We start from the raw sequence: 14,172 nt of genomic DNA, 5'->3' as shown, positions 1-14,172 counted from the left end.
TGTAATCTTGGCTCACTGCAACCTCCACCACCTAGGTTTAAGAGATTCTTCTGCCTCAGCTTCCCAAGTTGCTGGGATTACAGGTGCTCGCTAACCATGCCCAGCTAATGTTTTTGTATTTTTAGTAGAGATGGGGTTTTGCCATGTTGGCCAGGCTGGTCTCGAACTCCTGACCTCAGGTGATACACCCGCCTCAGCCTCCCAAAGTGCTGGGATTACAGGCGTGAGCCCCTGGTGCCAGACCAGTAGTTTTTATCTGATCGTTTATGACAATATTATCCATAGTGTATGTATTGTTTTGGTCAGTCAACAGATTTTTAAATAGCTTCCTGAATTTTCTACTGCTTTTCCTTGGATTCAAATTGACAATAAAATAAATCTGCTAAGCTTTTACTCTAAATTTGTAAAAAGAGTTATAAAATTAAGAGGAACACAGACACACACACACAGCTTCTCAAATTCATTCATGTTTCTTTACTTTGAACATCTCTACCTCTCTTCTGACCTGCAAATACATACAGAATCCTTGTCAATATCCAAGTAGTTACTCTATCTACCCAGAACTGAAAAGTCCCCCAACTAATATTGCAATCATTATAACTTCCTTCCTGTCTCCCTTCCTTCCTATTTTTTGGTGGAAAATATTAAGGAGGCAATAAAGATTTACGTAATAATATTAATGGATTTATTATTAAAGTATATACTACCCCATGACATGCTATCCTAAAACATGGCACCGTGGCATTTGAGAAAACAGCAGAAGCAGGAAGGCAACCCTTACTTTCCGTCCTTCTCCCTTGAAGCAGGTCATAAAATCTAGCACTAGTTTATTTTTTAAACTTTCCCCTATATGACCCTCATTCAAGAGGTGTCCTCCTTATACCCACAGGAAAGGAATATCCCTATCTCGGAAGACACAGGGATACAGAACCAACAGGGCTTGCTAATTTCCCCCAACTTTGTTAACATTAGCTCATACTCCTTTTCTCCAATATACTTCTTCACAACTATCCACATATTCATCAAAACTAGCATTAAAAAATACACAGCTTTACCTATCTCTTCAGGTCTTAATGTTCTTATAAAGGCTCCTATGCTACATACAACTTATATTAAAGAAATGTGTATATTAGTCTTTTATTAATCTATCTTTTATTATAGGGGCTTCAGCCATGAACCTAAGATGGGAAAGAAATATATTTCTTTTCCCCTGCACACAAAAAGGTGTTTAAAGTTGTGGTAGAATTATGGAAAATTTGGATTTATCCTAGGCATGTAAGGTTGGTTTATCATTAGAAAATCAACTAATGTAATTCACCATATACACATAATAAAGGGAGAGTAATTATATGATAATTTTAGTACATGAAAAAGTCACTTTACAAAATTCAGCACCTTTTCATGATAAAAACATTAAGCAAACTGGGAATCATAGAAAACTTCATCATTTCTGATAACGAGCATTTATGAAAAGCTTTCAGTTAATATAATTAATGGTGAAAGACTAATGCTTTCCCTACTGATAGTGGAAAAAAGGCAAGGATGCCTGCTTTTTTTGCACTTATCTTAAACATTGTACTACAGGTCCTAGTCATTGGAATATGGCAAGAAAAAGAAAAGAAATAAAATGAAAAGAAAAAAGAAATAAAATGAAAAGAAAATAGAAAGGAAGAATAAAAAGGAAAGAAAGAAAAGAAAAGAAAGAAAGAAAGAGAAAGAAGAAAGAGAAAGAAAGAAAAGAAAAAGGAAAGAAAAGAAAGAGAAAGAAGAAAGAAAGAGAAAGAAAGAAGGAAGGAAGGAAGGGGCATACAGATTGGAAAGGAAAAAGTAAAACTATCTACTTTTTGCATTTCATATAATTATTGATATAGAGAACTCTAATGAAACTACAAAACTACCAGATATGGTATACTTGAACTTTGCTAAGGGTATAATTCTTAAATATTTTCACCCCACCCCCCACACACAAAAGGTAACTATGTGAAGTGATAGATATGCTTATTAGCTTGATTATAGTAATCATTTCACAATGTTTATGTATATCAAAATGTTATGTATCCTAAATATATATAATTTTAATTTGTTAATTATATCTCAATAAAGCCGGGGGAAAACCTGGAAAAAATGAAGTTAACAAGGTCACAGAGTACAAGATTAACATAAAAGGATCAACATATTAGCAGTTGGTGAAAAGACAGACACATCAATGGTTGGAAAAAAGAATCCATAAGTAGGTCCATCTAGATGATTGTTTGATTTTTGAGGAAGATGTCACGGCTATCCAATGGAGGAAGGAAAGTCTTCCCAATGGTGCCAGAAATACTGGAAATGTCTGCATTTGGTGGGGGGAACAAATAAGCATTGATCCTTACTGAATACCATACACAATAATTAACCTGAAATGGGCAACATTCCTAGATGTAAAGCTAAAACTACAAAATTTCTAAGAGAAAATCTAGTAGATTATCTTTGCAATATTAAGGCAGGCAAGATTCTAAAATAGCACACAAAGAACATGAGCCATGAAAGAAAAATAAATTATAATTGAATTTTATTAAAATTCATCTCTTTTGCTTTTTGAAAGATACCACTAGAGAAACAAAAAGTAAGCCATAGAATTAGAGAAAATACAACATATATAGGGTTTGAATCCTGAATACATAAAGACTCTTAAAACATAAATATAATAATACAATAAAAATGGGCAAAAATGATTGAACCATTGCTTTACAAAACAAGATATACAAATGACAAATACACACCTGAAAAATGCTTAATACATTAGCTGTATTAATACAGTCAAATGCAAACTAAAACCACTAAGAGTTACTGCATTAGTGGTGTCTAACACTCTAACCCATTAGAACAACTAAAATTAAAAGGACTTACCCTTACTGAGGATGTGGAGAAACTGGACTTTTCATTTAGTACAAGTGGAAATGCAAAAATAGTACAACCACCTGGAAAACAGGCCGTTTCTTAAAAATTTAAATATGAACTTGCCATTTGAGCTAGTGACTCAATTCCTCATTATTTTGCCCAAGGGAAACAAAAGATTCTTTCCACGGAAAGAATTGTATGTGAATTTTTGTAGCACTTTATTTATGACAGCCTCAAACTAAAAACAAATGTCCATTAACAGATAAATAGATAAACAAAATGTGGTACACTTATATATTAGAATATAACTCAACAATATACAAGGACCAAATCACAAACAAATATATACAATAGGTAAATCTCAAATCCTTATGTTACGTGAAAGAAACCAGAGAGAAAAAGAAGATATGCTATACAATATCATAATGACAGAGAACAAATTAGTAGAGTTGACCTTGAACAACACGGCATTGAACTGCAAGGGTCCACTTACATGCAAAGGTTCTTCTGTCTCTGCCACCCCTGAGACAACAAGACCAACCCTCCTCTTCCTCCTCTTCCTCAGTCTGTTCAGTGTGAAGACAAAGGTGAAGACCCTTATGATGATTCGCTTTCACGTAATGAATAGTAAGTGTATCTTCTCTTCCTTAGGATTGTCTTAATAACATTTTCTTTTCTCTAGCTTACTTTATTGTAAGAATACAGTATATAATACATATACCAAATATGTGTTAATCGAATGTTTATGTTATCAGTGAGGCTTCTGGTCAACAGCAGACTATTAGTAGTTAAGTTTTGGGGGAATCAGAAGTTATATGACAATTTTTGTCTTCCTGGTTAGGGAATGGTCTGTGCTTGCAACCCCCACATTTTTCAAAGGTCCCGGGGACAGGAGTAGAAGGAGGAAGAGACTACAAAAGGGCACGGGGAAACATTGGAGGCCATAGCAATGTTCAGGGTCTTCCAAATGGTGATGTTTTTCATGGGAACATTCCATGGCAACAGTCATTACATTATACAGTTTAAATATGTGCTATGTATTGTATATAATATTTGCTTCAATAAAGTAGTAAAAGACATGAGCACTGTTATTCTACAATCCACCCAACCAGGTTCTCTGGCAGGATTCACTCATTTTTCTTTCAACGAATATTTATTGATCACATCCTATTTGCCAGGCACTGTTCTAGATGCCAGGGCTACAGTAGTGGGCAGTTTGGGGGTGGGGTAGACAGGGAGAGGCAGGGAAGAAAGAAAAAGTCTTTACCTTCATGGGAATATATTCTAGTGAGAAGGGACAGATAATATAGTCAGAGGTGTCTGAAGAATTGAAGAAAAATAAAGCTGAGCCTATGAATAGGGAGTTTTAGGGATGACAGTGTGGTTGCAATTTTAAATTGGGTGATAATTTATCAAATGTTAACTATAGATTTGCAATTTAAATAGGAGAGTAAGACTCAGTATCATGTAAATCCTTACCTATGCAATATATTTTGTCATATTTCCTTTGTGTAAATCGTTCCTTTTATTTGATTAGTAAGTTATCCTTCCAGTTCTTTGAATGCTGAGCAGTGATTAGCGAACAAGGTTTTGGAATCTGTATCTCAATCCCCTCCTGGGTCTAGTTTCCCCAATATACTGAGAAAGCCCATGTTCTCTGCAAAATGCATTGAAAGAAAAACTGCGCCTAGATGGTTCAGTTAAGTGGTCTTGCTTTGATCTCCCCTCTTGGCTACAGGAAATACCGCTGGAAGTAAGGGGAGGAGAAAGGGCCCAAGGTTGCTCAGAGTCAGAGTACTCATAATTCAACTTTCTAAACAGCACAGCTCCAAATCACCCCTTCTGGTTCACTTTCTCTTGAGAGTGAACGAGCTCATGATGTAACTTTCTCAGGGGTATCAATCGAACAGATGAAGTTCTCTCTTGTAATCTTGCTGGTTTTGATTTTTATCCTTTTGGTAATGGACAGTCTTTTGTCTTTCTCAGAGAAATGGTCCAAAACAATGATAATTGCAAAAGTCAGATTACCATCACAAAACATTGAGTACCTATAATATAGCTTTAGTTAAATCTTAATTAGTGTATAGGCTTCCTAAGCTGTAATGCAAGTTATCTAAATGAGTTTCTAAGAGAACAGCCATGCTCACACTATTATGGCTATTCTTTCCCCACAAGTAGCGATCCATATTAGAAATGAAATTCTCCTTGGCATGGAGAACTGTGAATAATACACCTTATACATGGCTTTAAAAACAGAAATTCTATCATTACAGTGAATGTCCAGCAGCTCTACTTTTTTTATCTTTCCTTAATATGGGGCATGCTATGACTTTTTAAAAATTCTATAAAACCATTAAGAAAAATGAGTTCCCAGTTACTTATCCTGAATTATTTAAGATGAATCCAGTGGGCAAAATATTCTGCCCGTGAGAAACAGCATTATTGCTACTGGGGAATAAAGTTGAGAGAATAGTGTCAAGGATTTATTTGCCTGCAGTGGGAGAACTGTTTATCTTTAAATTAAGAACTCATCATTATCTTGGCAAAGCCGATGTAAGTGACATATGGAGGGAGATCTACTCTGGGAACAAGTCAGCCTTTGCAAATGAACATTGTAAAGGAAGCTGTACAGTTGTGGTCTGGAGTTGGCCTCGAGCACCATCTTTCACCAGTGTGCCACTAAGGTAGATACCACCACCCGCTCAGCATTTTCTTATGGAGAAGAAATAGGTTATATTATGTGGAAGTGCTTGTGTACTAGGGAACACTTCAACATGTTAACTGCTAAGTTTAATAACTGTTTCCTTCAAAATTATTTAAAAAATTCACTTGCAAAGCCCAGTCTTTAAATAATTAATGAAAAATTTGAAGAGATAAGTAAAAATCGCTTTGCTAAGTCCAAGTCACTTATTTCCTAGTTCTGAATGGAATCGATTTTTAATGTGATACAAGTTCCATGCTAATATTGGTTTAATGTTTCCCACTCACCATATACTCAACTTCAGCACAGCAATAAAGTTGCTTTGAGTACAGAAAATAATTGATAAAAATGCATTTTTTTATTTGAAAAGTGTGCAGAAACAATCACTGAATACAATTCTCAACCATAATACTCAAACCCAGACAACACAAAAATGATTGGATGCTATGATTTCTGAAGCCACTAGAACTTTGGTACAACAAAATAATGACCTAACAGTGTGCGTCAGGAACCACAGTCTATTAAGGGGCATATAGAATAAAAACTCCATGTTTATAGCCTTTTTTTTTTTTTGAGACGGAGTCTCGCTCTGTCGCCCAGGCTGGAGTGCAATGGCCGGATCTCAGCTCACTGCAAGCTCCGCCTCCCGGGTTCACGCCATTCTCCTGCCTCAGCCTCCCGAGTAGCTGGGATTACAGGCACCTGCCACCACGCCCAGCTAGTTTTTTGTATTTTTTAGTAGAGACGGGGTTTCACCATGTTAGCCAGGATGGTCTCGATCTCCTGACCTCGTGATTCGCCCGTCTCGGCCTCCCAAAGTGCTGCGATTACAGGCTTGAGCCACCGCGCCCGGCCCCCATGTTTATAGTTTTAAGTTACATTCATAGCACTAGACAAAACAGATCTGTGTGGGAGACAGACAAAATAATCAAACGTGCTTAGCCTAAAAATAAGGATAATATTACTTGAAGGTAAACTGTTGGGATACAATGAAGCACTTCAGTGTTATATTAGAACAACGTCTACTTTTAACACACTAAAGCAGGATAATTTTTTTTTTTTTAAATAATTTCAGATACAATCAGTATCTCTTGCAAGGCTATGGACACAGAAGCCCTATTTGTACATGGAAGATTTTGACCAAGTTGTAATATACTACCTAGAATTCATTGGTTTCTTTGAAATAAATACAAGATGACATACATATTTTGTCAGTAATGAGATGTATTAAACATTTTCAATCAAATACAATGACTTCAAGTTGCCTGCCCATTTTTAGTTTTTAATACTTCTACTGTACGAAAATTAGTGTGTTTTCCTTGCTATGATACCTCTTTTCACATCAAGCAGTTTAAATTATAACTGTGGTTTTTTATTAGATTTTAGTTTGTGAATAGTGTCTATTTATGAAATGGAACATAATTTACAAACCACTTTCTTATACATATCTCGTTTGAGCCTGACATGAACTCTGTGAGGCACATATAAACACATACACGGTTTATAAGCCCTATATGAGGATAAATCACTAAGCTATTTAATGACCTACTCATGGTTCCCAAGTTGTTCTTTCTGGCCACTTTCCTTTCTACAACACTAGGTGTTTTCGCAAAGAGCATTTGAAAACAAAATCACCTGGAAAAAGAATAAAGATAAGCATATGTTATTACTTTTCTAGGAACAGAAACTATTTTAATATGCCAACAGACATAAAGACAGAAGCCACTGATTAAATAAGGGATCCATTAAGTTAAGGTCAGACATGCTTGCTCCTACAGAATTTGCTAATAATCCTTGTAGACAAAGTCAGCTGAGGGATGTTAGCCATTACTTCCACAGCCTACTGGAAAAGAACCAGGAAACCCACTCAGTGAAAAGATGATTTATTTGTATATTATTTTTTCTGAAAAGATGACAAAATAGTTCCACTATTCTGGCACTAATGTTTTTGCTTTTGTGTTAGTGATATTCTCTCTATATAGGAAATGAGAAAACATCTCAACCATGGACTGTTGATACAAAGAACTCTGCATGAAAACGTCTTTGTGATGGTACTCCTTGAAAAACTAATCAAGTGCTTTATGAAAATATCATAAATCTAATTTTTCTATAAATTAGATTTATATGCAATAAACAAAATATCTCTAAGTGTCCCATATTTTTATGCCAATAACGAAATATTTTTTGTTCAGATATTTTCACTAGTTTAGTTCTAAGGGCATAAACCTCTACTTGGTAGAAAAAAATGGACACATATTTGCTATGGATCTGGTTACAAAAAAAACTATCTGTTACTAGGTCTTTCTTTATTCGGACTCACAGTCAACCTTCTCAAAATCGACCTTTGAAGTATGACCTTCTCCAGGTTCTGCTGTATTCAAGGGCACAATTTAAACAACTTTTAACTCTAATTATCTTTATAGTTCTTGCATGACAATGTCATTGTAGTTGGGTCTCCACCCAGAAATTCTAAGGCAACAAATTTATAAAATTCTCTATATATCCAATCAAAATTTGTATCAGTTTTACTTTATGAGACAAGCAGCTTCATGGATTTATAAAGCATTGAAACGACACTCATCCCAAATAATAGCCTATATCCATTTTCATGTATAAGAGCTCAGCACTTCCCCCAGAAATAAGCTGACATCACCTTGGTTAAAGATCCAGAAGAAAATATAGCTTATGGTGAATTCTTAGACAACTTTTGCAAACATAGGCAGCATCTTGGCATCTTAAAAAATGATAAAGCTTTCTCTAAAATATTCAAATACACTAGACTTCCTTTAATGTCTTAAAGCTTGTTAGTAGAGAGGAAAAAACAACTCTTCTATCACTTTGGAAAATACCAGCTCTCAGATCTTCTTTATAAACAGTTGTTATGTATCTTAGGAAACCAGAGACTTGGAATATTATTTCTTTATAGTTGAGTTTTAGATTATAAATCCAAAATCCTTTATGAATGAGGATTTTCCCGTCAAATGCTTGGTGTAATATTCCATAAGGAAAGAATTATGTGCCCTTTTTTAAATGAAGAGAGATGCAGAACAATGAACAATCTGTTTCATGAACACAAGGTTATATACTATGCTTAACTAACCACTGCACCAGTTGCACAGTACTGCTTCTCTTTCTAACTGCTGCACTCACTCCACTGGTGAAGAGATAGACAAGCTTCATCAAATTTGTTGATTCCCAGTGTACTCAATTTACAGCTTAAAGAACATCATATTGTGGCTATTAAATTCTTTTTAATGTAGTCTTGTCTTTCTCTATGGTCAAGTGTCTCTTTCTTACAAAGGGGACAAGAAAGGGCTGATTAAAATTCTTGCCTGGTTCATCTACCTGTACAGGTTGGCAAAGAACAATTTATAGTAGAAGGATGACAAAGACACCTATCTGGTTAAAAATAACATAAAATGTTTACTTTAGAAATGGCTGGTTTTGAATATTTTGCAGGGCAATAGCTGATAATACGAAAATAATAGTAAATTGGGAAAGTGGTATCTCGCAAAAGTTTTAAAACTCTTACGGAGAGACCCACATCCTCAACTCTTGACATTTAGTATTTTCTCTGTGAATCCTTAATTTCTTATCATCATCAGACCAGGACAAACATTTTGTTCTCTGGATTATTTTTGATAAATTTTTCAAAGGATCTTTCTTTTGCTACCCTGTTAGGTAACCTTGTACCTAATCACAGCTAAGAGTCTCAGGTAATGCCAACTTCATAAGAAGTAAGTGAGGAGACCAACAGAAGGTGGTTAAACTCTCCAGATTCCAGTAAAGTCATTGCATCCCTTGGTGATAATATCAGAAGATCTTTAGCTGTGTTAGTGTCTCTGTGAGGGTTTCCTATGATATAACGTTATAGGAAATGAGCTATGTGGTTGGAGGCAAATTTGGTCACAGAGGTATCTGAGGCACTGAGTTACAGCAATGTAAACATCAAACCAGTATAAATACTCCGGAAATGGTTTCTATATCAGAAAGGAGCTTCATGTACATTTTCAACATTTCTCCTAAATACAGTATGTTTTACTAAAGCATTGGGAGATACTTAGTAACAGGACATATCTTAGCTAAAAATACATGCTGTTGTGGGGTAAGTTAGGGGATTTGGAAATCTTTAAAGTAGTCTGTATACTTTATGGCACCAGATCAATTTGAAATTGTAAAATGAATTATACAGAACTATTAATCCTGAAATAATGAGAGAAAGAATTTCTAATAATGATTACATAGAAGCTGGGGTCAGGTGTCAAACTTTATGGATAAATTGTTTTTTAGATCAAGCATTTATTTATAAGTAGAACAATATTTTAAATCAATTTTGTCACTTCTCATTCCTTTTGAAATTATTACCCAATAATTGTTACTTTTACAGGAATACCCCTGTAATTATAGGTATCATCAGCCTCTGCTTCATGCTACAGCTATCAAATAATGATCTTAAAACAGACCCTGAAAAAACACTCATTAAATAACTGACAGTGACAGAATCTTGGCATAAGTAAATCAATCATATAACTGAAAATGAATAGAAACAAAAAGATATATCAAAACAGAATACTTTTAGAGTTTTATAAAGGCTTCACATTCCTGATTAAGGAAATGCAGGGGACATTACAATTTGAATCCAAAGAAAAAATTGATATAATGACCACAAAAGTTCACCAAAATTTGCCACAGCAGTGGCAATATAACTTGTTCCTGCTCACTTTCCTCCCAGAAGAAACATCTTAAATGTTAGCTTACAGTTTTCTATCTTCATGGCACAGGCACTGAGATAATGAAGAGCATCCCAGAGGAAACAACATGGGAGGGAATACCCAGCCATGATCCATCTTAGAACCTGTTGCGATGCTGCAGAAATCAGAGGAGCTGCCCGATTAATGCTGAGAATTTCATCGGGGACTAACAGCATGAAAGCTTTCAAATTATTAATAATTTGATTCATGGCACATTTATGGGTCTAGTCCATCCTAAGAACATTATAAAGAGACGTTTCCTTGTATCTGTCTGTGTTTTTGAAACTGAATCAATACCAGATAGAAGTTGGTAGAGGGAAGCTGAATGATGGAATGGGATTTTTAGGGTCTTCAATGTGTATAACTTCACAAAAAAATATGCACAGAGTATGAAAAAAGTAGGTTTGATGGGAAAAAAATTATAGGACAAGGAAACAGCCTGTCAAAAAATTGTATGCTCATAATTTAAAAAATGAAAATATATTGTCTTTCTTATTGGTAAAATTGACTGAAATAAATAATATTTTGATAGGAATGGCTTGTGTTTATCAGCAACTAAGATCAAAAATTAATGTAATGTTAGTTTAGACACAAGGACAGAATAGGCCAATGAAAAATGATTTTGTTATTATTTTTTAGAAAGAAAAGGAAGCTTTACATTTAAAAAAAATACTGGCCAGTTTTTTGGTGAGATAAGATATAGGTCCTTCCTCACCCAACCCCCCAAATACAGCTCAACTATAGGTGTTTTGCCTTTGGCAAAATAAAATCTATTGTAATATAGAATGAGGTATTATCAATTTTTATGTGATTAATGACATGAAAATTCAGAGTGACCACAGAATTGATCCATAATTGTTCCAAAGTTACTGATCAACAAAGTAACACACCTGCAATTCTGCAGCTGATTCAAAGTCAGGAATGGGTGGGATTTGGAGGGAGGAAATATGATTTAGAGTTTCCAGTGCTTTTGTAAACTAAAAGGAAACCTGCAATAATTGTCACTTTTTGTTTCATATCACCATAAAATATTTATCTAAAAAAAAGTTTTCCTTGACTGCATTTTAAAAGAGATTTAATAAACCGTAACTGTTAATTTCTCCTTGTGACTATTTTATCAACATGTGCTAAGAAAAAACGAAATGTGAAGCTGAATACCAAACCGATTTCTAAAATTTTGTTTGAATTGGAAACCTCTGGAGTTCTCTGAATACCAGCTGATAATGTCAGCTTCTAATTGGCTTGAGTAAAATTTGGCTAAGTAACCCTTCCAGACATCTCTAACAGATACATTGAATTTCAGCTGTACAAATGCCAATTTCTCGTACTTTCATTTTTTTTCCCAGGGTATTTGTCTTGTACTTTGTCATTTACAGTCCTGTTCTTGTCAATGTGCTATATATTAAGAATATAAAGATGGCATTATGACACTATCTCCTGCATTTTAGCAGAAGTGTGACATTTACCTATTTGTAACCTTATCAGTAATCTATTCATTCTAGTACAGCTTATTGGGTGTACATAGTATGTCATTCTTAATTAGCCAAATAGAATTCTTCATTGTGTATCCATTTTTAGTTAATACGTTTTCCCCAATGCAAATCTAAAAGTATACATCTGATTCAATATAAGAAGTAAACCCAACCTTTTAGAAATTCTTGTTTCTGTGTTCTCCCTTCAGTAGCCCACCCTTTTCTCCAATGTGACAGGTAACTTGTTCTGATTTAAAACTCACTGATATTTCTTCTTGTATGTTGTCTTATATACTCATTTTCTCTATAAGAAAAACAAATTTGAGTATATATGATGATGAGATCACATGTGGGAAATCTTTGATCTTGTTTGAAAGGGTCTCGGGGATAACTAGTCAATTCTTTTGAACACTGTTGACTATTCTGGTTTCTTAAAATAGATTTTCTGGCAGAAAAAGAAAGACATGCCATTGTGCATGGTTTACTCAACGACAATTGTGTGGTTTGTCATTGTTTATAAAAGTAATATTTTGGTGGGGTTCTTGATGTTCAGTTTCTATTTAGAGTCTAGCAGACACATTTCTTCTCTGGTGGCTTTTCCCCATCCAACTTTCCAGAATTTCCACCATTGACAGTATCAGGGATTTGTGTCTTCTCCACACACTGTTCCATTCGCTTCATGATTAAGTCCAAAAGGGTTTCTACAGCTTTCTCCACATTCTGTCCAGTTGCTGCACTTGTTTCAAAATATGGTATGCTAGCATAGAAAGGATGACAAATATTTTTGAAAGAAAGAAATCAGAACAGATACAGCAAGATGTACAAGTGAATCACACATGCAAAAACGGCTGGCTGAGAGATTGTGAAATAATTATGGTTTTGCTGGCTAAGTTGGAAAGCATCCTTGTTTTTTCCTCAGTGAGTAAAAATTGGTGAGCTGCTCTTTATTATGATAATAACCAGTTTTAGGGGCAAGGAAATTGACACAAGAAGTAGTCAGGAAGTTGAAGCCAAGGCATTATCACTGCTTAAAAAATTAGGAGGGGAAAAATACCCCCTGATCAATAAAACTACTGACCGACATTACTATTAAAATACTGCTTCCCTTCCACTCAATTATCTAGAAATCTGCTTTAAAAATAGGTATGCATTGAATAAGGATATTCATGTGAATACAGTCAATGTTTATTTGGATTTAAAAGTTTCAAGAAGACATGTAAATTGTACAGCTTTCAGAGAGAATTCTTCCATAAAAAAATGGCAGATATGATAAAGCTACTTTAAATTTAAAAAATAATGACAGATTCTGCTGCAGAAGTCAATTTACAGTTACATGGGGTGCTGTTTCTGTTTTGTTTTGTTTTTTTTTTTTTTTAAGCTGCCATTCAAGCTCAGCTGGGATAAAGACCACATTTTCACGCCCATGTCAGGGATTATTCCTTAGAGTTTTACATCTATTGATTGAGAGGCAGAAGAATACAGTGTTTAAGAGCATGAGCTTCGATCTCAGACTGCCTGGATTGAGTTTAAGCTCTGCCTCTGCATTAACTCACTGCATGGGGTGGCCTTCCATCAGTTACTTAATCTCTCTGTGACTCAATTCTTATATATAAAATGGGATAACTCTAGCTATGATGGGTCAAAATGAGTTAATGTCTAGGAACTGTTGGTAGCACATTATAGGTATACAGTAAATGTTAGGTGCTCTTATTATTAAGTAATTCATTAATACATCACACATATCTTGCTGAATGATTGTTTTAATCCAGGTGCTGTTCTTGGTTAAGGGGATTTCTTCTAATATCAATCTAATGTCTCTGCTCCATTTGTTGAAAAGCAGTGTGCGAAGTCACATGCCATCTCAGTGTAACTGACTTACCCATATTTGTCAGCCAGTTCCCGAGCTTGCCGTTCATTGACTTCCCTCTGGTCTGGTAGGTCTGCCTTGTTGCCAATTAATACTATATCTGGATTTTCACAATAAGCATTTGCTTGCAGTTGGCCTTGCAAAGAAAGCAGATGGAACCAGCAAGTTATTGATAAATAAGTGATGTGAAATGACTGCTCATATTCCAGATTCCTGATCTAATTGTTCATCTCCAGTGTGGTTGCTCACTACTTATATTAGCCAAGTTACTTCCTCTTCCCAGTCACAATGTGCTTATCTATTAAATGGAGATAAGATCCTACAAATTGCAGATTATGAAGGGGACTAATAATATATATGAAACACCTGTATTAATACCCAACATTTAGTAAATGTTAGGTGCTTTTATTATTAAGTAATTCATTAAAACATCACATGTGTTCCTTTAGAAGATCTTTTTAATCCATGTGCTGTTCTTGCTTAAGGAGATTTCTTCCAATA

The 14,172-nt window shown here is 34.9% G+C and overlaps 2 protein-coding genes across 6 annotated transcripts in view; one reads left to right on the top strand and one right to left on the bottom strand.

The window, feature by feature from the left end:
* The window catches only part of CCDC68 (coiled-coil domain containing 68), a 66,663-nt gene extending 55,235 nt beyond the window's left edge, over positions 1–11,428 (top strand). The window contains exon 13 of the mRNA XM_021930133.2: positions 10,363–11,428. The gene's annotated coding sequence lies outside the window, so the exon portion shown is untranslated. The remainder of the gene's footprint in view (positions 1–10,362) is intronic.
* A 377-nt stretch (positions 11,429–11,805) lies between these two features.
* Positions 11,806–14,172, bottom strand: part of RAB27B (RAB27B, member RAS oncogene family) — a 162,614-nt gene continuing 160,247 nt past the window's right edge. For all 5 annotated transcript variants that reach the window (XM_017951777.2, XM_021930135.2, XM_021930136.2 and 2 more), the window contains 2 exons: positions 13,684–13,807; positions 11,806–12,561 (listed from right to left, as the gene is read on the bottom strand). In XM_017951777.2, coding sequence (XP_017807266.1) covers positions 12,372–12,561; positions 13,684–13,807 — 314 coding nt within the window. In that variant the 3' untranslated portion in view covers positions 11,806–12,371. The remainder of the gene's footprint in view (positions 12,562–13,683; positions 13,808–14,172) is intronic.

The sequence above is a fragment of the Papio anubis genome, chromosome 19 (assembly GCF_008728515.1).
Source record: "Papio anubis isolate 15944 chromosome 19, Panubis1.0, whole genome shotgun sequence".
In the NCBI taxonomy this organism is placed as follows: Eukaryota; Metazoa; Chordata; class Mammalia; order Primates; family Cercopithecidae; genus Papio; species Papio anubis.
This window is presented reverse-complemented; position numbering and strand designations above follow the sequence as displayed.